Genomic DNA, 27,288 nt, shown 5'->3' with positions numbered 1-27,288 from the left:
TTAGGGGCTTAGGTTTAGGAACTTACCAAAAGGGGCAAAGCTGGTAAGTGACATTAAGCTATGGTGATCACTCAGACCTGTCTGACCCCAGAAACTAGGCTCTTAATTACCTTCAGTGCCATCTGTGATATGATGTGCCTGAAGCAGAGCTAGATTAAACAAACAGCCCTGGCACTCTGTAGACTGCTGAGATTTTCTGCTAGAGCAGTGCTGGTTCCCTTGAGGCCTAGATTTGGGGGTCTCCTTGGCCTTCCATACCACTTTCAGCCTGCCGTCTGTTGCCATATCCCTTGTCTGGGCAGAGGTGGTTCCCCATATCGTTCTGCCAGTTTGAGTTCATCTTGTGCTGAGGAAAGTAAAACTAGCCAATCCTGTGAGGCATTATTTTACGCCACCCAGCATTTTTTAATAAAACATCACAATGACTACTAAACTTTACATTTATTCCTAAAAGGGAATAGACATTTTATAATATAATGAGATATCTTTGGACTCTGAGAGCGTGACAAAAGCAAGTTTACTAGTTGCTATACAGTCATTTGAGATCACAAATTTATGGTTTAAAAATAATTTTTTTTAATTGTAACACTGCTGATTTGGAAAATAACAGTGACCAAAATTCTTAGCGTGAGATTGAATTTAGAACTAGATCATACTTATGTCATAGCAGCTGTTTTTTATGAGTGCTGTTGTAGATCAGGCTAAGGAGTTGTCTATTGGCAATATCAACCCACTGCCTCTCTAGATTGTTTGGCAGGGATAACATATTTGGGTTGATTATTAGTGACACTCCTGCTTGCCAGGTATTTCCCCGGACGTTTATTCCTTTCAGCAGTCTAGTGAGGTAGTGTTGTCATTCCCATTTATAAATGGGAAGAGGTGACTGGCCTAAGGTCAGAAAGCAGAAAGGAGTCAGATCTGAGCCCAGTTCCGCTGATTGTGAGTCGAGCACCCTGTTATAACTTGTATTCCACTTGGGTGCCCTCACCAATGCCAGGGTCCCCTGTGCTTGCTCGCTGGCTCCTAGGATTATAAATCAGCAGGTGCCATGCTAGCTCTGTGCGTTTGTCTCAGTGCATTCATGCTCTTTGAGGCATTCTTGGTTTTTCTTTCTCTCTCTGCTTGCTCACACCTCATCCAGTCTATCAGCAAGTGATAGGGCTCTAATTCCAAAATCTATTCCATGTTCATCTGCTTCTGTCTGAGTTTTATCCGATCTACGCTTAGCCTGGTGCCTTCTAACTGAACTTCCTGCTTCACCTCTTGCCCCTCTGCGATCTGTTCTTTACAGGGCAGCCTGAGTGATCCTCTAATGTAAATTAGATCACCTTCCTCCCCTGGTTTATTTAAACCCTTCAGTTGTTGCCCATCGCCTTTAGAAGAAAGCCCACACCCTTCCTGTGGCCTGCTGTGACCTGGCACGTGTCTCCCTGCTTGACCTCATCTCCTGTCACTGTCCTGGGCTCACTGCTCTCCAGTCACGCTGGCTGTGCTTCCTCTACCGCACCAGGCTTGTTTCTGTGATGGGGCCTCGCTCCAGGGCTCTGCACTTAACGCCTGCTTGGCTGCCTCTTCCCCCTCATTCGGGTCTCAGCTCTGGTGACTCTTGAGAGAGACCTTTCCTGATATTCCCCCACCTACCCCGTCACTCTTATTTCCTTTATCACACTCACTGTACTCTGTGTCTTGTTAATTATCTGTTTATTATTATCTGTTGTAGACATTGCGATAAAAGCCTCATGATGGCAAAGGCCTTGTGTCTGGTTGTTTATTGTGTCTCCACGACCTAAAATAGTGCCTGGTGCCTCAGTAATTGTTAAAGAATTTGAATGTAGTTATTGAACAGAAACTAGTATCATTCATTTTAAATCTTAATCTGTTGCTTGCAGTTCATTGCTTAAATGGATATCTGTTTTATTTAGCATTTATGATACTTTTCTCTGTTTTAAAAATAAAATAACTTTTTGGTGCGATAAGGCGCATGAGGATACAAATATTGATGGAATATTCTTTCTTGTATGGTTTTGAAAATTACTTAATATGTTAATTTTATATAGTTAATTAATACATTGAATATATAAAACCATTGGACATAAATTTCAAAATATGAGTAGTTTTTTTTCTTTTTTTTGTATTTCTTTGAATTTTTTGAATGTGACTTTGTTTTTTAAAAAAATTTTTATTGAAGTATAGTTGATTTGCAGTGTTGGTTAGTTTCAGGTGTATAGCATAGCGATTCAGTTATACATACATAAGTATATATGTTCTTCAGATTTTCCTCCCTTATAGGTTATTACAAAATATTGAGTATAGTTCCCTGTGCTCTACAGTAGGTCATTGTTGGTTATCTATTTTATATATAGTAGTGTGTATCTGTTAATCCCAAACATGTATTCCTCCCCTTCTTTCCCCTTTGGTAACCATAAGTTCATTTTCTATGTCTGTGTGTCTGTTTCTGTTTCATAGATAAGTTCATTTGTATCATATTTTGGATTCCACATATAAGTGATATCATGTGGTTATTTGTCTTTCTTTGTCTGACTTCACTTAGTGTGAAAATCACTAGGTCCATCCATGTTGCTGCAAATGGCATTATTTCATTCTTTTTTATGGCTGAGTAATATTCCATTGTATATATATACCACATCTTTATCCATTCATCTGTCAATGGCCATTTAAGTTGCTTCCATGTCTTGGCTATTGTAAATAGTGCTGCAGTGAATATTGGGGTGCATGTATCTTTTCGAATTATGGTTTTCTCTGGATATATGTCCAGGAGTTGGATTGTAGGATCATATGGTAGCTTTATTTTTAGTTTTTTAAGGAACGTCCATACTGTTCTACATAGAGGCTGCACCAGTTTACATTCCCACCAACAGGGTAGGAGGGTTCCTTTTTCTCCACACCCTTTCCAGCATTTATTATTTGTAGACTTTTTGATAATGGCCATTCTGACTAGTGTAAGGTGATACATCATTTTAGTTTTGATTTGCATTTCTCGAATAATTAGCAATGCTGAGCATCTTTTCATGTGTCTTTGGCCATCTGTATGTCTTTGGAAAAATGTCTATTTAGATCTTCTGTCCATTCTTTGATTGGGTTGTTTGATTTTTTGATATTGCGCTGTATGAGCCGTTTGTATATTTTGGAGATGAACCCCTTGTTGGTTGCATCGTTTGCAAATTTTTTATTCCATTCGGTAGGTTGTCTTTTCGTTTTGTTCATGGTTTCCTCTGCTGTGCAAAAGCTTTTAAGTTTAATTAGGTCCCATTTGTTTGTTTTTATTTCCGTTACTCTAGGACAGCGGCCCCAACCTTTTTGGCACCAGGGACCGGTTTCGTGGACGACAATTTTTCCACAGACCGGGGTGGGGTGGGGGGGATGGTTTCAGGATGATTCAAGCGCATTACATTTATTGTGCACTTTATTTCTATTATTATTACATCGTAATATATAATGAAATAATTATACAACTCACGGTAATGCAGAATCAGTGGGAGCCCTGAGCTTGTTTTCCTGCAACTAGATGGTCCCATCTGGGGGTGATGGGAGGCAGGGGACACCTGAAGTGTGTGGCTTATGTCCACTCTACTCTGTGATCTCGTTTTGGTTGCTGTCCCTGCAGAAAACCCTGCTTCACGAGGACAGGATGTTGGAAAGGGAAGCAGGCTTTTCAGTGCTTTTGTGGCGATCTCAGAATATCCCGCCTTGACTTTAATCCAGAATGTATGGAGATTTGAAGTTGACTCAAACGTACTTTTAAGGCCACCATCATTTGTGATCTCAAGCAGTTGATTCTCTTCTAGCACGGACGAAGTTGATTCACCTGGCTTATTCACAAATGGGTCACGGATCCATACCTTCCCAGTTCAGGGGTCTTTTGTGGTTGGGAAGTAATGCTCAGACTCTTTTGAAAGCTGAGATAGGTGATCATGCACTAGCTGGGAGAAAGAAGGCCCTGGCTTAGTCTCTTTCAAAATCTCTGCTAATGTTTGAAACGTGTCAAAATTCCCAATGTTGGGCTTCCCTGGTGGCGCAGTGGTTGAGAATCCGCCTGCCAACGCAGGGGACACGGGTTCCAGCCCTGGTCCGGGAAGATCCCACATGCCGCGGAGCAACTGGGCCCGAGAGCCACGATTACTGAGCCTGCGCGTCTGGAGCCTGTGCTCCGCGACAGAAGCCCGTGCACCGCGATGAAGAGTGGCCCCCGCTTGCCGCAACTAGAGAAAGCCCTCGCACAGAAACAAAGACCCAACACAGCCAAAAATAAATAAATAAATAAATAATTTAAAAAAAAAATTCCCAATGTTCACTTGTCATCCCCATAATTCCAGTTTGGCTTTGAATGCAGCCACTTTATCTGCCAACTTGAACACAGTTGTCGTTCTCCTGTGAAGTGACAGATTGAGTTCGCTGAGCAGGTTGAATATGTCACACAAGTAAGCAAGTTTTGTGACCCATTCTGTGTCACTGAAATGTAGTGCCAGTGGTGACTGTTTTTCTAAAAGAAATCTCTGGAGCGGCTCTTGTAACTCAAAAACTGTGGCCAGTGATCTACCTTTAGAAAGCCATCTCACTTCTGTGTATAAGAGAAGACGTGTATGCTCTGTGTCCATCTCACAGAGCTGCACAAACAGACGTGAGTTAAGGGCATGTACTTTAATGTGGTTGATAATTTTAATCACATCCTGCAAAACGTTAAGTTCAGCTGACATTTTTCGGCTAACCAGCCTTTCTCTACAGATGACACAGTGCGTAGACTCACATTCATAAGCGACCTCTTTGACCCAAGTAGTGAAACCAGAAAGCTGTCCAGTTGTGGCAGGTGCTCCGTCTGCGCATATACTGATACAAAATGACCAATTCAGGGCTTCCCTGCTGGTGCAGTGGTTAAGAATCCGCCTGCCAATGCAGGGGACACGGGTTCAAGCCCTAGTCCGGGAAGATCCCACATGCCCATGTACCACAACTACTGAGCCTGTGATCTAGAGCCTGCGAGCCACAACTACTGAGCCCGTGTGCCACAACTACTGAAGCCTGTGCGCCTAGAGCCCGTTCTCCACAGCAAGAGAAGCCACCACAATGAGAAGCCCATGCACTGCAATGAAGAGTAGCCCCCACTCGCCACAACTAGAGAAAGCCCGCGCACAGCAGTGAAGACCCAATGCAGCCAAAAGTAAATAAATTAATTAATTTTAAAAAAATGACCAATTCAGTTTTCCTGATTTGTCCTGATAAGTCCAAAGAGTTGAATAGTTCTGCAGCTGTGGTGTTGGTTGGCAACAAAAGTGCGCATAACTTATCCTCATGCATATCCTTCTGAAAAATATATTGCACAAAAAACAAGCGTTGTTGCCTTATTGTCAACATCAGTAGACTCGTCAACGTGGATTGCATACCACGGTGACTTATTAATCCTCTTGAACAATTGTCTCTCAGTATCCTCTGCTGCTATTTCATCAGTTCGTCTAGTTACGGTGCTAGCTGCAAGAGGAACACATGCCACCTTTTGAACTGCAGCCTCTCCTAAAAGTTCACGACAAATGTCCTTAGCAGCAGGCAGGATCAGCTCTTCACCAATAGTAAAGGGCTTCTTAGCTTTAGCAATGTGGTTGGGCACTAAGAATGATGCTCTCAGTGCAGACACATTTGATGAAGTGGTGGCCTTCAATAATTGCTTCTGTTCTTCGTGTTCATGTTTTTTTCTTTTGAAAAACTCCAAAGGCTTGTCTTTTAATGCAGGGTGCTTGGTCTCCATGTGGCGAAGCAGTTGAAGGTTTCATGGCTTTGTTGGATAGCCGGTTGCCACATATTATACAAAGCAGGCTTGGAGAATGTGAATAACCTGTTGCAATGAACCCGTAATTATGTAAGACTCTTGGTATTTTCTTTTAAATCCAGCTTTCTTTCTGTTGGCAGTCTTAGAGTCTTCTGCTGTCTCATCATTGGGTCTTTCCCCATTTTCAAAGAAGCTCTCCAGCGATGTTTGTTTTTTATGCATTTTGGCTAGGGTTAGCTTGTGGGCTTACCAAAACTCTGACTGAGACAAGTGCGCAGTGCGGGAAAGAGGCACAATGGAAGTGGTAAATAAAATAATGGGTGGGCCACGCATGGACTAAATAAGTGTCGGATTCTGACTCAAAGCCTGCCACTAGATGCAGCTGTACAATTGAAGTACAGCAACTCACTTGCCACTATAAAGCCTGCCACCAGATGCAGCTTAATTGTCACTTGTCACTCACTGATAGGGTTTTGATATGAGTCTGCAAGCAGTTGATTTATTATGGTCTCTGTGCAGTCAGACCTCTCTGCTAATGATCTGTATTTGCAGCCGCTCCCCAGCGCTAGCATCACCACCTCAGCTTCACCTCAGGTCATCAGGCATTAGATTCTCATAAGGAGCATGCAGCTTAGATCCCTTGCGTGCATAGTTCACAGTAGGGTTTGTGCTCCTATGAGAATCTAATGCTGCTGCTGATCTAACAGGAGGCGGAGCTCAGGTGGTAATGTGAGCGATGGGGAGCGGCTGTAAATACAGATGAAGCTTCGCTCACTTGTCCGCTGCTCACCTCCTGCTGTGCGACCCGGTTCCCCCTTGCTGTGTGACCCGGGGTTGGGGACCCGTGCTCTAGGAGACAGATCCAAAAAGATATAGCTGCAATTTATGTCAAAGAGTGTCCTGCTTATGTTTTCCTTTAGGAGTTTTATGGTACCTGGTCTTACATTTAGGTCTTTAATCCATTTTGAATTTATTTTTGTGCATGGTGTTAGAGAACGTTCTAATTTCATTCTTTTACATGTAGCTGTCCAGTTTTCCCAGCACCACTTACTGAAGAGACTGTCTTTTCTCCATTGTATATTCCTGCCTCCTTTGTCATAGGTTAATTGAGCATAGGTGTGTGGGTTTATTTCTGGGCTTTCTATCCTGTTCCATTGATCTACATGTCTGTTTTTGTGCCAGTACCATACTGTTTTGATGACCATAGCTTTGTAGTATAGTCTGAAGTCAGGGAGCCTGATTCCTCCAGCTCCGTTTTTCTTTCTCAAGATTGCTTTGGCTACTCAAGGTCTTTTGTATTTCCATACAGATTTAAAAATTTTTTGTTCTAGTTCTGTGCAAAATGCCATTGGTAATTTGATAAGGATTGCATTGAATCTGTAGATAGCCTTGGGTAATATAGTCTTTTTTTTTTTTTTAAAGCCTTATTTTTTTTTAATTAATTAATTAATTAATTAATTTTTGGGTGTGTTGGGTCTTCGTTTCTGTGCGAGGGCTTTCTCTAGTTCCGGCAAGCAGGGGCCACTCTTCATCGCGGTGCGCGGGCCTCTCACCGTCGGCCTCTTGTTGCGGAGCACAGGCTCCAGACGCACAGGCTCAGTAGCTGTGGCACACGGGCCCATTTGCTCCGCGGCATGTGGGATCTTCCCAGACCAGGGCTGGAACCCGTGTCCCCTGCATTGGCAGGCAGATTCTCAACCACTGCGCCACCAGGGAAGCCCTAGTCATTTTGACAATATTGATTTTTCCAATCCAAGAACATGATGTATCTTTCCATCTGTTTGTGTCATCTTTGATTTCTTTCATCAGCATCTTATAGTTTTTGGAGTACAGGTCTTTTATCTCCTTAGGTAGTTTTATTGCTAGGTGTTTTTTTTTTTTTTTTGATGTGATGTTAAATGGGATTGTTTCCTTAATTTCTCTTTCTGATCTTTTGTTGCTAGTGTATAGAAATGCAACGAATTTCTGTGTATAATTTTGTATCCTGCGACTTTACCAAATTCATTGATGAGCTCTAGTAGTTTTTTGGTAGCATCTTCAGGATTTTATATATATAGTGTCATAATTATCTGTTGCTTGCAGTTCACTGTTTAAATGGATATATGTTTTATTTAGCATTTATGATACTTTTCTCTGTTTTAGAAATAAAATAACTTTGGTGAGGTAAGGCCCATGAGGATACAAACATTGATGGAATATTCTTTTTTGTATGGTTTTGAAAATTACTTAATATATGTTAATTTTCCATAGTTAATTAATACTTACAATGAATATGTAAAACCATTGGACATATTTCAAAATATGGGTAGGTTTTTTTTCTTTAAATACCTATTGCTTTGGAAGACACATTGAACACAATTTGATGAAATACCCTTTATTTACCAGTAGGTGGTGCTCTTGGTCATGGTTACTATTGTTACAAAACAAGATTTTAGAATTTTAAAGAGAACAGCTTTTAAAAATTAACATTTCTTTGTTTTCCAGTTCAGTTGAGCAGTAGACTGTTCAAACAGCATAATCACTAAAATATGTGTCTTAGATGAGGACAACTTATTGTAGTTGTCCAAACACATTTGTAGTTGTCCAAAACATTGAGCAGAACAGGGTGTCCGTATGTACCTACATATCAGTTAAATTTTATCAGGGAAGTTGACCCCAAGTGACGTGTAACTATATCATTCCAGCCATTGAGCGGGTTGTTCATGGGGTGGATACCCTAAGCAGCAGGAGTTACAGACAGGCCAGGGACGATGAAAGAGAGAAGCAGCAAGACAATCAGACAAGAAAAGTGGAAACAGGAGGAGGAATGAATGGAAAGGGGGTCTTTGAGAGTCGGCTTGCTCTGCAGTGATGCTTGCTGATTGCAATGAGCCTTTCCTTTTGCCACTAAGAGACAGTGCTTTTTAATTTTCCCAAATATCGTTCTTATATGTTGTCTCTGCCATTGCAGGCACTTTGTGAGAATTTCAGTATATGGAAACACTGTCTGTGTTCCAACCGGTGTATATTCCAAAGGTCTCAGTGTAAATGCAGGACCAGAATATTGCATGTCAGTCAGTCAGCCAGCCATACTCTTAATGACTCCTGAACTCTCATGGACTTCCAAAGTAAGTTTTGCCTTCTTTCTTTCAATGATTTATGTGCCATTTTTGGTTTAGTACATTCAAAGGAGAAAAACTATGTGTAGTAGTCTTACATGAGGTGAAAGAGGCCTTATACTTATTTCATTTACTAGAGAGAAAAATAGCGAGTAGCATGTTTATCCACAGTGATGCTGCATGGCAAGAAGTAGATCTTTTACTTGTCTAAAGACTAGTTATGAAACAGTGGCTTTTTGATATGATTTGGTTATAACTGAATAAATTACATGTAACTGACATCACTTTTCAATTTATTTACTTTTATTTATTTCTTGTCTCTGTCTTTTAAATGTAGGCTCCCTAAGGTCTTTGTTTTGTTCATGTTTGTATCCCCAGGACCTGCCATGTGATGGGCTTTAATAAATATTTGTCAAATGAAGGACTAAATCAATGAATGTGGAGTAGGAATGCAGCACACCTCACTTGAATATTTTTCTAACACTGTATTTGTTACAATTAATTTATGTAGTACCTTCCAAAGAGCTCAGGAAATAGAGTGTTCACATACATTTTAATTTATTTCCAAGCCAACTAAGATAGTAAAGGACAGATATATATGGCAATATAACGTGTTAAAAGTGGCCATCTTAGGCAAAGAAATATTTAAAAATTGGCAGAGGAAAACAGAGTGATAGGAAGCAAAAAAAAGTATCATTTGACTTCCAATCAGTGCTTTTCCCTGATAGGCCAGTAGTTTTTAGAATTTGAAATGTTGGAGAATCTTTCTGGCTTTTTTTTTTAACTTGTTATTGAAGTGTAACATGTAAACAGAAGTACATAAATCCTAAGAGAACTGCTTCATTGAATTTTTAAGACTTGATTTTTTTTTTAGAGCAGTTTTGGGTTCACAGCAAAACTGAGGGCTAGTAGAGGGATTCCCCATACACTCCCTGCCCCTCATACGTGCACAGCCTCCCCCATCATCCACATCCCCCACCAGAGTGGGACAGTTGTTATAAGTGATGAACCTGCACTGATACATCATAATCACCCCAAGTCTAACACCACGGCTCACCCTTGGTTGTATGTTCTGTGGATTTGGACATACGTTTAATGACATTTGTCATTATGGTACCATGCAGAGTATTTTTACTGCCCCAAAATTCCTCTGTGATTTGATGAATTTTTTTCAAAATGAAAATACCCATGCAATCAGCATTCATATTAAGAAACGACATTGTCATTGGCACCTCACCAGGAGTAATTACTAACTTGATTTCTAACTGCGTAGATTCTTTTTTTCTGTTTTTGTACTCTGTATGACTGACTTCTTTGAGTTTGGCTTCTTTCATTCTTTTCATTTACTGTGATATTTGTGATACTCACCTATGTTACTGCATGTAGTTGGAGTTTGTTTATTCTCATTGCCGTGAACCTCAGAAAATTTGTCTGCCCCTTTCACTTTATCTAACAAGATATATTAAAGACTTATGTGGTGCTCTGGGCAGAATATAATTATTAGGCAGTTATAAAATCTACTGTCCTCTTCTGTGATAGCAGAAGATTAGTCCCATGAGTTTGGTCAGAGATTTTGGAAACTAATAGAGAACACGAATATTTGACAACACCAATAATTACATACATATGTACTGTGGAGATCAGTTGAATCAGTTGTATGTAGTAGCAGAAATTTTGTCAGGGTGAAGTTAATTGCTTTGCTGTTATATCAGCTCATAATATCAGCAACAAAAATCCAAACTCTTCTTCACTGGCCCCTAAGATAGTCTGATATTTCCCTACTTTTCCTTAAAATATTTTAACTTTCAGTTTGTTGTTTCCCAGGAAGCACCATGGCTGTCATGATTCCTGCGTTGCTGCGAGGCTTTGTGGGGGCCATCTGCGCTCAGGCTGCTTTGAGGAGACTGACACCCAGCGCTTTGCGCCACCTTACTCTAAGCAGGTGAGTTGTCACCTTCAGTGTCATTTGAGGTTGATTTTCAAAAAGACCCGACCTGCTGATGATCATGGGAGGCATATCGTAACGTCTTGCTTACATGTGCATGCTATCAGTGGATCGTTAAGCTTTAGTTAGATGTGCAGATTTTCATGGGCCACTTTCTGGGGTCCATGATGTTATATTGTATTGTGGATAGTCATGCTGTTGCTTTCCAGCTACAGGTATGACAGGTATTGGATAGTCACGATAATTACTAGTGTAATTAATTTTCAGGAGGATAGTACTTAATAACCTAATTTTACTTTCTATTTAAGCGTAATGAAATCCAAAAGGAAAACTGATCACTTGGAGAGAACTGCAGATGTCGTTCGCCGGGAGGTTTGTATCTTGGGCCAGGGCAGGTTCTCCTCGCTGGCAGTTTGCACGCGGTTAGGACTGGCTTACTGAGAGGGCATTACGTGAGCGTGATCCCTGTGAGGACAGTCAGGGCAAGTTTGTTATTTTTCTCTTCAGAACTTTTCTGAACAGAGCATATGACAACTGATTTGAAAAGATAACAGCAAAATACTCAAATTGTTCCCTTTAAACTTGGAATGGATGGATATTTTTTTCTTAAATAAATTTATTTATTTATTTATTTATTTTTGGCTGTGTTGGGTCTTTGTTGCAGCATGTGGGCTTTCTCTAGTTGTGAGCGGGGGCTACACTTCGTTGCAGTGCGCGGGCTTCTCATTGCGGTGGCTTCTCTTGTTGCGGAGCACAGGCTCTAGGCACGTGGGCTTCAGTAGTTGTGGCACGTAGGCTCAGTAGTTGTGGCTCATGGGCTTTAGAGTGTGGGCTCAGTAGTTGTGGCGCACAGGCTTAGTTGCTCTGTGGCATGTGGTATCTTCCTGGACCAGGGATTGAACCCGTGTCCCTGAATTGGCAGGCAGATTCTTAATGACTGCACCACCAGGGAAGTCCTGATGGATTTGTTTTTGATGAAGGGAGTGTAGCAGCAATGGAGGGAACTATCCTCACAGGCATAAGGTTTAAGGTTCTATTTTAGCGATAGAACTTCTTTTAGAGCCTACATTTTATGAGCAGCTTGCTTTTTCTTTCCTTTTTTTTTTTGGCACCATGTCTCAGAGTCCTTGTTCTTATCCCTACTTTAGAACAACTTCCTATTTCATCAAAAGGGAGAAAGCACTAACATCTGAGAAAGGAAGGTGGACGAGCTCTTGTTACCCTTCCCACGTGCAGATATTTTCCTCCATATTCAGACCATAGAAGGGCTAATCCACCAACCCGAAGGGGTGTCGAGGGCTGGGAAATAAAGGATCCTCACCCTTGAGCTCCGTGAGTAACCCCATTTTCTTTTAAAACCATCAGTTGGATATTTGATTTTGCTTTTGAATGATTCTTCACGTATTTGGAAATACTTAGCTTAGTTTTGTAAGTGTATTTAAACTAACAGTTAAAAAACTATTTCATATAAGGAAGGATTATACACTTCTAGAAACATGGTCAGAAATTGCATTGTCGCAGTAGTTTAATTTTTAGTGTTAATAATAGAATATACTTTAATGTAAAAGAGTATTATTTAGGCCCCACCCTCAAGCTTATTCTACTTTCAGAAAATTGCTTTGGGACCAAGAGTGGTGTGTTTGTGGATTCAGCTTTAAGCCAATGTGTTTTTGAGGAGTTTATGTAAAGTAGTTCAGCATAATAGACGTATGACTGTGTGAGAAAATATGCTTTTCCCGCTGATGATAAATCTGAAAACGCTTTTTTTTGGTTTTTTCAACACGCAAAAGTGCTGACTCTGTAAAAGTGAGATTTGTTAGAATTTTTTTTTAAAAGTGAAACCTTGCCAGCTTTGAAGAAAAAGCAGTTTATTTAACAGGTTTGGACTATACTCTCTTCTGTTGTATTTTGAGGCAGGTAGAATTACGAGTCGAGTTTGGCAAACTTTTCATAAGGAGCCAGATAGTATTTTAGGCTTCCAGGGCCACCCTGTCTCAGTTACAACTACAAAACTCTGCCTTTGTAGTGTGAAGATAGCCCTGGACAACATGTAAACAGATTGTTGTGGCTGTGTTCCAATAAGACGGCATTCACCAGAACACTCAGATTTGGCCTGTGGGTCGATTGTAATTTGCCAATTCCTGAATTCAAATTTTACAGGACAGAATTTCTGAGACTTCTGAGAGGTTATTTTGAGCCAAGTTTAAGAAAACTGCACAGAAAGTTAATGTAAACTCCAGTAGTGTGATTGAACAGTTGAGAGTTGTAATGCCTGGAAGTCAGAGATTACAGGGTAATTCCAGCCGTGGTATCAGCTAGGCGGGAGATTTTCCAGTTGCAGCTCCCCTCCTTCTCTGTTTCTCATTTCTGCTCCTCCACCACACAGAATGAGAGTGGGGTGCTGCGGGGGAGCTGGATAAGCTGGTGGTGTCTGGAACCACGACCTTAGTGGTGTAAGGTCATCAGGGGCTCACCTGCATCCCTCCAGAGTGCAGCTCCTAGCCATGGAACAGGCGCTCAGCTTGGACTTGTGGAAACGACCAGCACCTGTGGTCAGGCCGGACCACCTTCTCCTCTCTTGTCTGCAGACCCTGCCTTCCCTTTGTACGGCTAGCATACTGCACAGAACTCCCCACATGTCATTTGCCCTTCAGTTCCAGCCTGTGAGACAGCCTAAGGGTAGCTTGGCATCTACATGTTACAGCAGAGGCAGCAGAGCCTGGGGCCAGAGGGAAGCTCCAGGTCTCTGATTCCTAGGCCAGAGGACCCTGCTGCTTCCTGGAGTGGGTCCGGAATGGAGCACTCACCCGCCCGGAAGTGTCCTTTCCTTACTAGGCCTGGGGTTCCCTCTGGAGAATTTACTGAATGACCATATTATGATATTAATACCTCTTACTTGGGGCTGTAACTGTAAGCTGTCTGGAGTCCTGCTGATGAGGGAAACTGAGCTCTGAACTGAATGACATTTGACTGTGATGCTGTGGCTAGGACTTACAAAACTATGTTGAATAAAAGTGGCAAGAGAGGACATCCTTGTCTTGTTCCTGATCTTAGAGGAAATGCTTTTAGTTTTTCACTGTTGAGTATGTTTGCTGTGGGTTTGTCGTATATGGCCTTTATTATGTTGAGGTAGGTTCCCTCTATGCCCACTTTCTGGAGAGTATTTTATCATAAATGGATGTTGAATTTTATCAAAAGCTTTTTCTGCATCTAATGAGATGATCATATGGTTTTTATTCTTCAGTTTGTTAATGTGGTGTATCACACTGTTTGCTGTGCCGATATTGAAAGATCCTTGCATCCCTGGGGTAAATCCCACTTGGTCATCGTGTATGATCCTTTTAATATATTGTTGGATTTGGTTTGCTAGTATTTTGTTGAGGATTTCTGCATCTCTGTTCATCAGTGATATTGACCTGTAATTTTCTTTTTTTGTGGTATCTTTGTCTGGTTTTGGTAGCAGAGTGATGGTGGCTTCATAGAATGAGTTTGGAAGTGTTTCTTCCTCTGCAGTTTTTTGGAATAGTTTCAGAAGGATAGGTGTTAATGCTTCCCTATCTTAATTTAATTTAATTTAATTTTTTTATTGGCATATAATTGCTTTACAGTGTTGTGTTAGTTTCTGCTGTACAGTGAAGTGAATCAGATATATGTATACATATATCCCCTCCCTCTTGGACCTTTTCTCTAAATGTTTGATAGAATTCACCTGTGAAGTCATCTGGTCCTGGACTTTTGTGTTCTGGAGTTTTTAAATCATAGATTCAATTTCAGTACTTGTAATTGATCTGTTCATATTTTCTATTTCTTTCTGGTTCAGTCTTGGGAGATTGTACCTTTTTAAGAATTTGTCCATTTCTTCTAGGTTGTCCGTTTTATTGGCATGTAGTTGCTTGTAGTAGTCTCTTGTGATCCTTTGTATTTCTGTGGTGTCTGTTGTAAATTCTCCTTTTTCGTTTCAAATTTTATTGATTTGGGCCCTCTCCCTTTTTTTCTTAATGTGTCTTGCTAAACGTTTATCAATTTTGTTTATCTTTTCAAAGAAGCAGCTTTTAATTTCATTGATCTTTTCTGTTTTCTTCATCTCTATTTCATTTATTTCTGCTCTGCTCTTTATGATTTCTTTCCTTCTTGGGGTTTTGTTCTTCTTTCTCTAGTTGCTTTAGGTGTAAGGTTAGGTTGTTTGAGACTTTTCTTGTTTCCTGAGGGAAGCTTGTATTGCTATAAACTTCCCTTTTAGAATGGCTTTTGCTGTGTCCCACAGGTTTTGGATCATTGTGTTTTTGTTTTCATTTGTGTTTAGGTATTTTTTGATTTCCTCTTTGATTTCTTTGGTGATCTATTGGTTGTTTAGTAGCATATTGTTTAGCCTCCACATGTTTGTGTTTTTTGCAGTTTTTTTCTTGTTGATTTCTAATCTCATAGCATTGTGGTTGGAAAAGATACTTGATATGATTTCAGTTTTCTTAAATTTACTGAGGCTTGCCTTGTGGCCCAGCATGTGATCTGTCCTGGAGAATGTTCCATTGCACTTGAAAAGAATGTGTATTCTGCTGCTTTCAGATGGAATGCTCTGTAAATATCAGTTAAGTCCGTCTGGTCTAATGTGTCATTTAAGGCCTGTGTTCCCTTATTGATTTTCTGTCTGGTTGATCTGTCCATTGATGTAAGTGGGGTGTTAAAGTCCCCCACTATTATTATGTGACTGTCAATTTCTTTTATGTCTGTTAACATTTGCCTTATATATTGAGGTGCTCGTGTGTTGGGTGCATATATATTTACAGTTGTTATATCTTCTTCTTGGATTGATCCCTTGATCATTATGTAGTGTATTTCTTTGTCTCTTGTAACAGTCTTTATTTAAAAGTCTATTTTGTCTGATATGAGTATTGCTACTCCAGCTGTCTTTTGATTTCCATTCGCATGAAATACCTTTCTCCATCCCCTCACTTTCAGTCTGTATGTGTCTCTAGATCTGAAGTGGGTCTCTTGTAGACAGCATATATATGGGCCTTGTTTCTGTATCCATTCAGCCAGTCTGTGTCTTTTGGTTGGAGCATTTAATGTGTTTACATTTAAGGTAATTATCCATATGTATGTTCTTATTGCCATTTTATTAATTTTGGATTTGTTTTTTTAGGTCTTTTTTCTTCCTTTCCTCTTTTGTTCTCTTCTCGTGTGATTGATTATCTTTTGTGTTGTTCTTGGATTCCTTTTTCTTTTTCGTGTGTATATCTATTACAGATTTTTCATTTGTGGTTACCATGAGGTTTTGATATAGCAGTCTATATATATACATGATTGTTTTCAATTGCTGGTCTCTTAATTTCAAGTGCATTTCAAATATCCTGCCCTTGTACTCTCCTCCTCTCATGATTACTGGTTTTAATACCATATTTGTGTGTGGATGATTTTCTACTTTTACTATATGTTTGCCTTTACTGGTGAGCTTTCCCCTTTCATAATTTTCTTGTTTCTAGTTGTGGCCTTTTCTTTTCCACTTGGAGAAATTCCTGCAGTATTTGTTATAAAGCTGGTTTGGTGGTGCTGAATTCTTTTAGCTTTTACTTGTTTGTAAACTTTTGATTTCTCCATCAGATCTGATGAGAGCCTTGCTGGGTAGCATATTCTTGGTTGTAGGTTTTTCCCTTTCATCACTTTAAATATATTACATCACTCCCTTCTGGCCTGCGGAGTTTCTGCTGAAAGATCAGCTGATAGTCTTATGGGGATTCCCTTGTATGTTATTTGTTGCTTTTCCCTTATTGCTTTTTTTTTTTAATTTTTATTTATTTATTTTTTTGGGTGTGTCGTGTCTTCGTTTCTGTGCGAGGGCTTTCTCTGGTTGCGGTGAGCGGTGGCCACTCTTCATCGCGGTGCGCGGGCCTCTCACTATCGCGGCCTCTCTTGTTGCGGAGCACAGGCTCCAGACACGCAGGCTCAGTAGTTGTGGCTCACGGGCCCAGTTGCTCCGCGGCATGTGGGATCTTCCCAGACCAGGGCTCGAACCTGTGTCCCCTGCATTGGCAGGCAGATTCTCAACCACTGGGCCACCAGGGAAGCCCCCTTATTGCTTTTAATATTTTCTCTTTGTCTTTAATTTTTGTCAGTTTGGTTACTGTGTGTCTAGGTATGTTCCTCCTTGGGATTAATACTTTTTTAATTGTACTAGTGTACTTCTTTTAGAAGCCTATGCCTTATCCTACAAATGCCTTATGTGTATTGTTGCCTGTTGTTTACAAAGCCCTCGATTAGACAATAAGTTGTTACTTGATTCTCACAGCCACCCTGGTGCTTATCCCCATTTCACAGATGAGGAAATTAAGGTTTCAGAGATTTAGATAGGATGACCCTGCTTTCTGTTTGCCTGGGGTAGTCCTGGCTTATGACTCTTCCTCTGGTACAATTGTCAGTAGCACCCCCTTTCACTCTCGCAAGGGCCCTGTTTTGGGTGATAAATTACATTGTTGGCCTAAGTTTAAGGGACTTGTTCAAGTAAATGGAGAACTCAGCCCTTGAACTCAGATCTTTGTTATCAAATTGGTCTTTCTTTCTAATATAGCAGAGGATTGTGACACTTGATTTAGACAAAGTTCAATTGAGCAACAAAATGGGAGGTAAATGTCACACAGCCTTATCTCTGTTCCAGATCAAAACTTCACTTAGTGTTACTGGGCATAACAAACGGGGGAGTTACTGCTGTCACAATAAAACCAAATGACTGGGCTCCTGGGTCAGAGACATTTGGGGATCCTGTGAGTCCCATTGCTGGTTATTGAGTGCTGAGAATCTGCTTGACTTTGGGTTTTGCTGAGGCTTGGATTTGAGTGGAATAGGCTGCTTAGTTGGAGAGCTGGATGGTGTTCTGAGTTTAACTCTTACACTTCTCTGCTAGTCATCACCTGTACATTTGGGGAAGATTGTGTGCTGGAGTGGCCTTCTTCAAGTTGGGAGGTGGGGGGGGCATCTTTTTAATATGGAATGTTTCCCAGCAGTTGGACAGCTAATTTGCTTCGACCGATGGTCAGAGAGCCTTTTAGAGATTATCCAGATTGAGATGAACAGTACTTGGCATTCACGGCACTGTCAGCTCTGACAGAGCAGAGAGTGGTGGGGAGACCTCAGGCACCAGCCACCTAGAGGCAGCTGGGGGATTGTGGGGGGTCTGGGCCCAAGTCTCTTGGAGAATCTCCCAGGGGGGTGCAGTCTGATGGCCCTGGCAGCTGGCCTCCAGCTCCTCAGGTACCCAGCACCCTGCTGTGAGTGGAGGCCTATGAAGAGGGAAGCCACTGTAGCCACAGTACCTGGCATAGTGCTGACATGACATAGGCACTCAGTTACCTGTTTCACTGAGTAGAATAAACAAGTGTTACTCCCACTGTGGACAAAGAATGTCGCCTGCCCATTTCAGTAAACAAAGGATATTGGGGCCATCAAGCCATCAGCCACTGTAGCCACCGCCCCCCCATGGTGCACCCTGAGGGGATTCAGGATGGAGAAAAGCAGGATACTGGCCCTAGATAGCCAAGGTGCATATCAAAGGAATGATTTCAATAAGCTCAGACTCTTGCATCTTCCCATACATAGGGAAGCACTAAATTCATTAACTTGAGATGTCTGGTTTTTCTTTAATTAGTAGTAATCTTTTGATGGTCGATTACCTGGGTTTTTTTCTTTTTTGCAGAAACTCCTATATATCCTGGCTCCTCCCTTACCTCTTTGGAACAGTATCTCAGAGCTATCTGAGAGGCTGTATCCTAGACTTAAGTCCTCAGTTAGTCCACGGAATAAAGCATAATTCTCAACTTTTAGGTTGTGTATTTTTTTTTCACTTGACACTTCTTCTGTGGCTGGTTACCTGTACTGCCTTGGATGAGTCCCTTTGTAAAGTAGGGACAGTGATGATACACAGATAAGGCCTGTGAAAATGAGAACTTGCCTCATCTGCTACTTCTTAACTAGACCCAGAACTTACTTGTTAGTGTCTAAAATGTATAGTGTCATTGCTTTTCACCGACACACTTTTTTTCAACAAATTAAGTAATCTAAGAGGTGGCTCTTTTCCATTTTTCCCTTAGGGGATCCAATCAAATGAAATGGATTTCATTTTAAATCCAGCAGACATGCATTGAGTGCCTGCTGTAACCTAGCCCCGTTCCAGGTGTGGGGAATACAGCAGTGCATGAGGCAGGTAAAGCCCCTGAGGTATATGGGGCAGGTAAACCAGAGAATGTCAGATGTGATAAACACTACGAAGGAAATAAAACAGGGTAATGGGGTCATGGGGGGTGGGAGGGTTATTTCCTATTGGTTTGTAACGTTTGGGCTGAGACTCGAATAAGGAGAAAAGCCAGCCAGCCTAGTGCACAGCATTCCTGGCAGAGAGACTGGAGAGTGCGGAGACTTTGAGGCAGGAACGAGCTCCGCATGTTCAGAGAAGGTGATAGATGAGGGGTAGGCAGGGCCCAGGTCATAGAAACTGCTGTGGCCTTGGACAAGGAGTTAGGGTTTTATTCTCAGGACGATACAAGGTTTAAAGCAGGGAAATGACGTGTGGTTTACATTGTAAGTGGGTCATCTATTGGCTCGGTAGAGCTCTGGGCTTCTGCGGTGCTTTGACACCAAGTTGGAGGCTACTGACATAGTCCGGGGAGAGATGACGGTGGCTTAGAGTAGCGCTTAGAGTAGCGTGGTGGGGTTGTGGGTGGGGCTGATGGGATTCACAGGTGGGGCGGGGGGCGTACAGCTAGTGAGAGGACAGGAGACCAAGAGACTTCTAGTTTGGGATTTGAATCATTGGGGTAGATGATGATGGTGGCACATATTTACTAAAATAGAGAAGAACAAGTATGGAGGGGGGGATAAAGAGCTCAGTTTGGGGATAATCTGGGGTGGGAGGTAGATGGAGTTACAGATGAGACAAGATCAGCCATGAGCTTTGTCAACTCACATCAACTGTTGAATGTGGGTCATGGCTGCATGGAGATTCATTATACTATTTTTACTAGTTTTGTGTATGTTTGACGTTTTCCATAATAAAAAGGAAGAAGCTTCGAGAGATAAAAGAGTTCTATGTTGGATGTTTTGTTTGAAATGGAAATTGAAGTCAGCAGTTGGGTATACGAGATTGGAGTTCACTGCTGGAGATGAAAAGTTTAAGCCACGTAGAGAGGAGAGGGAGAGGGCCCGGCACTCAGCCTGGGGCGTGTCGACATCTAGAGGTCAAGCAGGGGAGGAAGGGCGAGCGGAGGAGATGGGGGAGCAGGGGCCGACGAGGCAGGCAGGCGATCAGCAGGTGTTGGTGAAGCCGGGAGGAAAAGCGTTTCCGGGAGGGAGCAGCCAACCACGTGGACGTCGGCTGAGAGGCCGTCACTGGATATAGCAGAGTGGATAGCGGGCCACCGGCGTGGCTGGCTTCAGTGCCAGTGCATTGCTGAGCGTGAACGCCTCATGGATGTGTTGGGGAGAGGGTGGGAAATAAGGAAGTGGAGCCGGGACCATATATCCCTCTGAAATTTTTTATGTGGATGTTAGCAGAGAAATGGGGTAACAGCCGGGTTAAGGGAGAGGCTTGTTTTAATTATTGTATTTTGAGAAGCAGCAAAGCACAGTGGTCAATTGCCTGGATTCAGATCTCGGCTTTGCCACTTACTAGCTCTGGGACCTCAGTTTTCTCACGTATGAAATGGGGATGATAGCAATACCCACCTGTTCGGGTTGTTGTGATGGTGGAATGAATGCTGTATGTGGAGTGGCTAGCCCGTGGTGAGCGCCGTGTGTAGGCGTTTGCTGCCGGTGTCCTTATGTGAGGCGGCAGACCCGAACGCTTGCGTGTGTTGTCATGGAGACAGGGGAGCGAGGCGTGATGCATGAGAGAGTGAAGGCTTGAGGGGGCAGAGAGCAGACTCAGCCCAGGTGGACGGGTGGGTCTTTGGGAGGAGCAGGGACAGCGCATTGTCACAGCAGGCCGTGGTGTTGACGGCACACACCGCTGAAGAGGTTATACAGTTGACAGAGTTGTGTGGTCTTTCCTTGTCAGTAAGTTACTTCAGTAAAACCATTTTCTTTTAATCAGATTCCTACTCATCAGATTGGTGTTCAGCCACAGTTGAAATCATGTCTCTGGGCCTTGGTGTCTATGTGTAAGATGACGCACTATTCTGGATGATGACTAAATTTTCCTTCACCTCTGAAATGCTCTGTGCCCCACCTGTGTTTTTGTTTCAGGTCATCTCTACTCCTGACTTTGTCTAAATTTTTAAGCCAGCAAATGAATGAATGGGAGTGAACAGGGGAAGGCAGCCAGGTTTCCCAGAGAAAGGCCCATTTCCTGAACAGAGACTTTTGTAGCAGCAGTAACATCAAAATATTGTCCATAAAACCCTTTCAGTCAGTATGATGGCATTTCCTTTTAGATGCTGACTCTGACAAAGCATTAAAAAAGTGTGCTAGTAAAAGTTGGCAAATGTATTGTTATTTTACTGAACAGTAGAAGAGTCTAGATGTTATTTTATGGAAAACTTCATTTCCTGCCATGTGTTTTAACTTAGGACGTGGCTAGTTGAGGTTTCAATTGCGAAATCTTTTGATCCATTAAATATGAGAACAAGTACAAATGTTAAAACATACAGTTTCTCCATCATGTTTTGCTTATTCACTAAAAGTAGAGAAAGAATGGCATATAACCAGAGCCATAATCATGGCTTAATTATATGAAATAGCTTCAGAATAAAATAAAAGACATGGCCTTCAAAAAGATTTTGCTAATGGTTTTAATCCCCATTGCTAGAAATCTTTGTATAGTGAACAGTATTTATATTAAGAAAATAAAGTGTTAAGAGGGAGGCATGTCTTTAAAAATCATGAATTCTGCAAGGTATTTTGTGTGACCGGTTATAGCATTTTGCCCAGATTATTTGGACTAATAGCAACAGGTATGGTGCCTTTTGTATTAATACCAGTAGGCGTAAAGCATCTGGGATCATTTTTGGTCCTGGGGGCTATCCAGATGAAAATAGGACTTTTTCAATGGAAAGTATAACTTCTTTCCCTTCTTCATTGAATTTTTTATTTGGACATTGGCAGATGATTGTTGAATTCATTTTATGTAGTCTAGCATTTGCTGGTCAAGCATGCTCATGTTTCAGCTGAAATTCTCTGTGCCTTTCCCCACCTCCCCTGTGATTATGAATGTCATTTCCCTGTGACCAGGTGACTCTTTGGGATGTGTTTAAAGCTTATACATATCTAGTTTTTAATGAATCTGACAGATGCCCATTAAACTGTTACAAATGAAATAATCTAGCTCTTGGCTGTGTTTTTGCAGATTATTGTATTGAAAGAAAATAATGACTGTTTACAAAAACAAATGTTTCTTTTTTGTAAACCTAAAAAAAATGAGAGTAATAATGTCATGGAGAGTCCTCTGCTGATCGTTAGTACTTTGTCTTTGTAATAAGATATTTAAAACAGAGTGTGTGGCAAACAAAGGAAGATTCCTATTCTACTGAAGAAATCCCTGCCTTCCCTGACTTTTCCACAGTTTTGAACATGAATTTAGATTTTCTTTAGTGGTCCCCCACTTGCTTTTTTTTTCTTTTCTTCTCTTTTTTTTTTGTTTTTTTGTTTTTTTGAGCAACAAATAGCTCCTGAATTTCTACTAACCTTTGTTTTGGAAACGAATTTTAAGTCACTTTAAGTTAGAGTTTTCATTCATTCTGCAGATATTTACTGAATCTTAACTATGTGTTTGGCCCCATGCTTGAGGCAGGGAAGTGATCTAGATGTAAATTTTATCCAGTACCTGACCTCAGGAGGCTTGTGGGCTGTGTGTGGAAAAGATCTGTTCATGAGTATTTATATTTACATTACATGTGCTAAGTATGATAAGACAGGCGGAAAAATTTTATTGGCAGAGTTGAGAGGATGGAGAGGAGAGGGAGGACCTGGGCGGGGGCGTGGTGTTTGAGCAGGGCCCAGAGGCCTGGGTGGGAGGGTGACAGGACTGAGGGCGGGTGCCTGCCCAAAGACCTCAGCAGGGCTTTGAGAGGTAGGCAGGTGTCAGGTGCCTTTAAGGACTGGCAAGTCGTCCAGTTTGGCTGGTAAACCAGGAGGAGCTCAGGCTGGTATGAGTTACCAAGGCCTCTGAGCATTTTGTTTGTAGTTGAGAGTTAGGGAGCCCTTGGAGGGTTTTGGGCTGGTGAGTAACTCGGTGAGGTCAGAACATTAGGAATATTCGCCTGTTGGCTGTTTTGAGAGAGATAAGAAGGAGGCTGAGGCAGAAATTAAAGTGAGAAGAACAGAGTTCTTGGCTTAGGATGGTGGTGGGTGAGCAAGGAGAGGAAGAGGCGTGAGCTGAATTCGTGGAACTGGCCTGTGTTAGCGATGAACCAAAGACTGTGTGTGCGGGTACCAGTCGATCATGGATTTGACTTGCTGACTCCAAGGTCGATCCAGAATCGAAACCCTGGTCGTGAAAGGCGGCTGCTTTTGCGGGGCCCTCTGAGGGCAGGAGCAGCCTTCTCCACCTCTGCACCTCCAGCGCCAGGCACCAAGCTCAAGAAAGGTTTGTGGAAGGAATGAATATGCTGGGTTTAGTTGTGCACATCAGCGAGTTTGCCATTGGATCAGGACTTTCAGGTGGTCAAGGGCCAAGCAGACCTGGGTGTGAATCCTGACACGGCCATTCCTGAGTGATCTTGAGCAAGTTACTGAACCTTTCCATTTCCTCATCTGCAGAATGGAGGGTAACAATACTGTCTCTCGGGATAGAACATGGTTATTCATATTAGCTGAATGAATTAATGCACATAAAACATTTAGCTCAGCACCTGGCATACACCTGGGATAAACGCTCCTCAGACGTTGGCTGTTTTTACAGGGGCGTGTAGATGTGAGCCTGTGATTGGCAGGAAAGTAATGGTGAATTGGGGTGGAGGGTTCGTAGCTTTGGCAGTGCTTGAGGGCCTCAGCCCGGAGGTGAAGAGGGAGCAGGAGTGAGGCAGTTCAGAGGAAGCGCCTGGTAAGGAAGTGGGAGGAGGAGCGGAGAAGGGGCAGGAGGACCAGGTCAGAGAGGCAGGAGGGCACCGGGAGAGTTCAGTGTCAGCTGTCCCAGGCAAGGAGGGTGCTTCAGGATGGAAAGGAAGTAGGAAGCATCAAATTCAGAGAGACCAGGGAGGCTCAGAAGGGAGGCTGAGAACTGAGGCTGGATGTTGAGTTTGGTTGTTCGGCAAGACATCCACCAAGCTTGGGAGAAGTCACAGGAGAGCGGAAGCCAGGTTTCCCATGGGTGCAGAGAGCATCAAGGGAACAGGGAAGGTTCTGTCGGATAAAGAAGTATAAATAGAGGCCAGTGTTAAAGGCAAGATTTCCAGAATAGCTTTTAAAGACAGTATGGCTTTTAAGTTTGTTCTAGCAAAACAATGAATAGGCTGTGGTACCAAGACCACCATGCTTTATAGTCTGTATTGTCGTCCATGAGATGTTCTCCCTGGGGTGTGCGGTGCTTGGTCTGCGAGGCCCTGCATGGCGGCACTGGTGAGGTGGCATGTGCGATCGTAAATGGATAAAGTGTGAGATTTGTAATAACAAATAAATACTGATAAATTCATTATAATTAATGCAATAAGATACATTAAAACAGACACTTAATAAGCACTTACTATGGGCCAGCAGCGTTATGTGCGCTTTGCATATGTTGTCTCCTTTAATCCTCCCACCAACTCTGTGAGATACAGGTGCTGTTTTTCTCATCTCCCAGCTGAGGCAGCCTAGGGTCACACATGTGCCCAGGGTCACACGGCTGGTAAGTGGTGGCACCAGGCTTCAATACCGAGCAGTCTAGCTGTAGAGCCTGTGCTGTTAAAAGCCGTACTCTGCTGCTTCCTTTTTGCTGCTGAATTGTTGAGGATGAGCAGTTAGCATTAGACATCATGTCTGATGAGTCAGGGGGTCTAGAGGGGCAGGTTGAACGTGGAGGAAAGGCTGGTGGGAGCTGGTGAAGCAGCGTTTCATGCAGGGCGGGGGTGGGGCCAGGCTCAGAGCTCCAGAGCGGATATTCACCCCACTTGCTCTCAGGGAGAGGAGGAGAGAGAGGACTGGCAAAAATACAGAGAAAGAGAGGCAGGGGATTTTACAGGAGCAAGAGAAAGGGAGAACATTTTAAGAGGTTTGTTGAGGTAACGAGAGAGACCATCATCATCTGGAGAATTTTCCTGTGGATTTTTAAGAATTGTCTCCCACTGATAGTTTGACTGGACTTGGTCCTATTGGAAAAAAGGGGCTAGGGGAGCTAGCATTAGGGTGGGAGGCTCACTGACCTCCACAGATTCCCAAGGCGCCCCCTAATGGAGCTGTGAAGGTAACACAGTCAAGGAGAAGGACTGTGTTTGGTCACCTGCTACTGATTTGGTTTGCTGCCAGAAGTGGAGCTGAAGGGCAGTAGGTGGAGGAAAGAGTCATATTGTCTTTTCTCTCCTGTTGTGAAGAAATCCCAGGTTTGGGAGGAAGAGAAACCCACAGGCGGAAGAAACAAGGAATGTAGGAAGTAGAGGCCTTTGGAATTTGAGGGGTGTTGGAGGCATGGATGTCACTGAACTGAAGAGTACCTGACTCAGACCTTTTTAGGATTTCCTAGAAATCAGATACATCGTTTAAAATAGTGTTTCTCCAATGATCTGTAGCAAAGGGCCGTTTTTGTTGTTTGAAGGTTGTGAACTGTTTATATCTTGTAAAATATAATAAAAAATGAATTAGAAAAAATAAATGAAGAAAACAAAAGCACAAGGAGTACAAACCCAATTTGTTGTCTGTTATTAGATTAAACAGGCACACAATTTACTCTGTGAAAATTGCTTAAAAAAAAAAAGTTTTCTAAGTGCTTGCTTTTAATTTCTGAAGTCAGCCTGGCGTGGGCTTCTGGTGGGCTCAGAACAAACACAGGCTTGTGGCTGACGGTCTCATTTGCGTGCATAGCGCCGACAGAGCAGTCAGGCTCCAGGCAGGGCTGCACGGGGCTCCGGTGCCCCGGCTCTTCCCCAGAGCACCCAGCCTCGTGCGTGGCACACACCGCACGCTCCACAAATACACGCTTGTTAAACGGTCCCTTTCAGAGGTGAGTTTTGTATGCAGAATAAAATTCTCCCAAAATAATTAAAATTTGTTCACCTGGTGGTAGGCAGAATTCTAAAGCAAAGTGTGCTTTACCTTGTTGTGCAATTTTCAAAACCCACATCTTTGTAGATTTAAAAAAAAACCAAAAACCTACCTACCAGAAAGCCACAGTTTGTTCCTGAGTTGTGGGCACCTAACCTCAGCCACTGTGGTCTTTTGGCTCCAGGTCGTGTCAGCAGCTAAGGTGTGTGGAGCAGCTGATGAGTCCCCGTCTGTGAAGAGACTCCGCCTGCTTGTCGCTGATAAAGACTTTTCTTTTAAAGCCGGCCAGTGGTAAGTGGCTCTTCTGTTTCCTAAGTGTGTGTGTGTTCAAGGTGCCATCAGATACAAGAGCTTGTTTTTCCTTCTGGAAAGGACTTCTATGGCTACTGTTTCTCCCAGGGAGTAGGAATTCTAGAGCGTCTCCATTCGGCCTGAGCCTCTTTTTGGCATGGAGAATCTGATTCATTTCCTATCCTCAGCTCACCTTGGTTTTGAACCCATGACCCTCTCAGTCATAGATGAAAATTGCTGCCTTGAGTTTTCCAGATTGAAACAAAGCAGCTAGTTGTGGTCCGAGGACCCGACGGCTCTGATAATTACATTCTGCAGAAATGGCTGCTAATAGAATGCATTACAATAATCTAATCTGCTTCAGTTATGTGTTGCTGGGGGTTGATACCCTTTTTAAAATATTTTTATTTTATTTATTTATTTTTTATACAGCAGGTTTTTATTAGTTATCTATTTTATACATGTTGGTGTATATATGTCAATCCCAATGTCCCAGTTCATCCCCCCTCCCCCCCCTTGTTGTCTACATCGTTTGTTCTCTACATCTGTGTCTCTATTTCTGCCTTGCAAACCAGGTCATCTGTACCATTTTTCTAGATTCCACATGTATGCGTTAATATACAATATTTGTTTTTCTGACTTACTTCACTCTGTATGACAGTCTCTACGTCCATCCACATCTCTACAAATGATCCAGTTTCGTTCCTTTTTTATGGCTGAGTAATATTCCGTTGTATATCTGTACCAGATCTTCTTTATCCATTTGTCTGTTGATAGGCATTTAGGTTGCTCCCATGACTTGGCTATTGTAAATAGTGCTGCAAGGAACATTGGGGTGCATGTGTCTTTTTGAATTATGGTTTTCTCTGGGTATATGCCCAGTAGTGGGATTGCTGGGTCATATGATAATTCTATTTTTAGTTTTTTAAGGAACCTCCATATTGTTCTCCATAGTGGCTGTATCAATTTACATTCCCACCAACAGTGCAAGAGGGTTCCCTTTTCTCCACACCCTCTCCAGC

General features: G+C 42.3%; 1 protein-coding gene across 2 annotated transcripts in view; it reads left to right on the top strand.

Moving 5' to 3' along the window:
- Positions 1–27,288, top strand: part of OXNAD1 (oxidoreductase NAD binding domain containing 1) — a 55,783-nt gene that overhangs the window by 2,020 nt on the left and 26,475 nt on the right. Inside the window, exons 2-5 of one of the 2 annotated variants that reach the window (XM_036850384.1) lie at positions 8,730–8,886; positions 10,702–10,819; positions 11,131–11,194; positions 26,160–26,266. In XM_036850384.1, coding sequence (XP_036706279.1) covers positions 8,874–8,886; positions 10,702–10,819; positions 11,131–11,194; positions 26,160–26,266 — 302 coding nt within the window. In that variant the 5' untranslated portion in view covers positions 8,730–8,873. The remainder of the gene's footprint in view (positions 1–8,729; positions 8,887–10,701; positions 10,820–11,130; positions 11,195–26,159; positions 26,267–27,288) is intronic. The other variant, XM_036850385.1, reaches the window with a different exon arrangement.

The sequence above is a fragment of the Balaenoptera musculus genome, chromosome 4 (genome assembly GCF_009873245.2).
Source record: "Balaenoptera musculus isolate JJ_BM4_2016_0621 chromosome 4, mBalMus1.pri.v3, whole genome shotgun sequence".
NCBI classification, from domain to species: Eukaryota; Metazoa; Chordata; class Mammalia; order Artiodactyla; family Balaenopteridae; genus Balaenoptera; species Balaenoptera musculus.
This window is presented reverse-complemented; position numbering and strand designations above follow the sequence as displayed.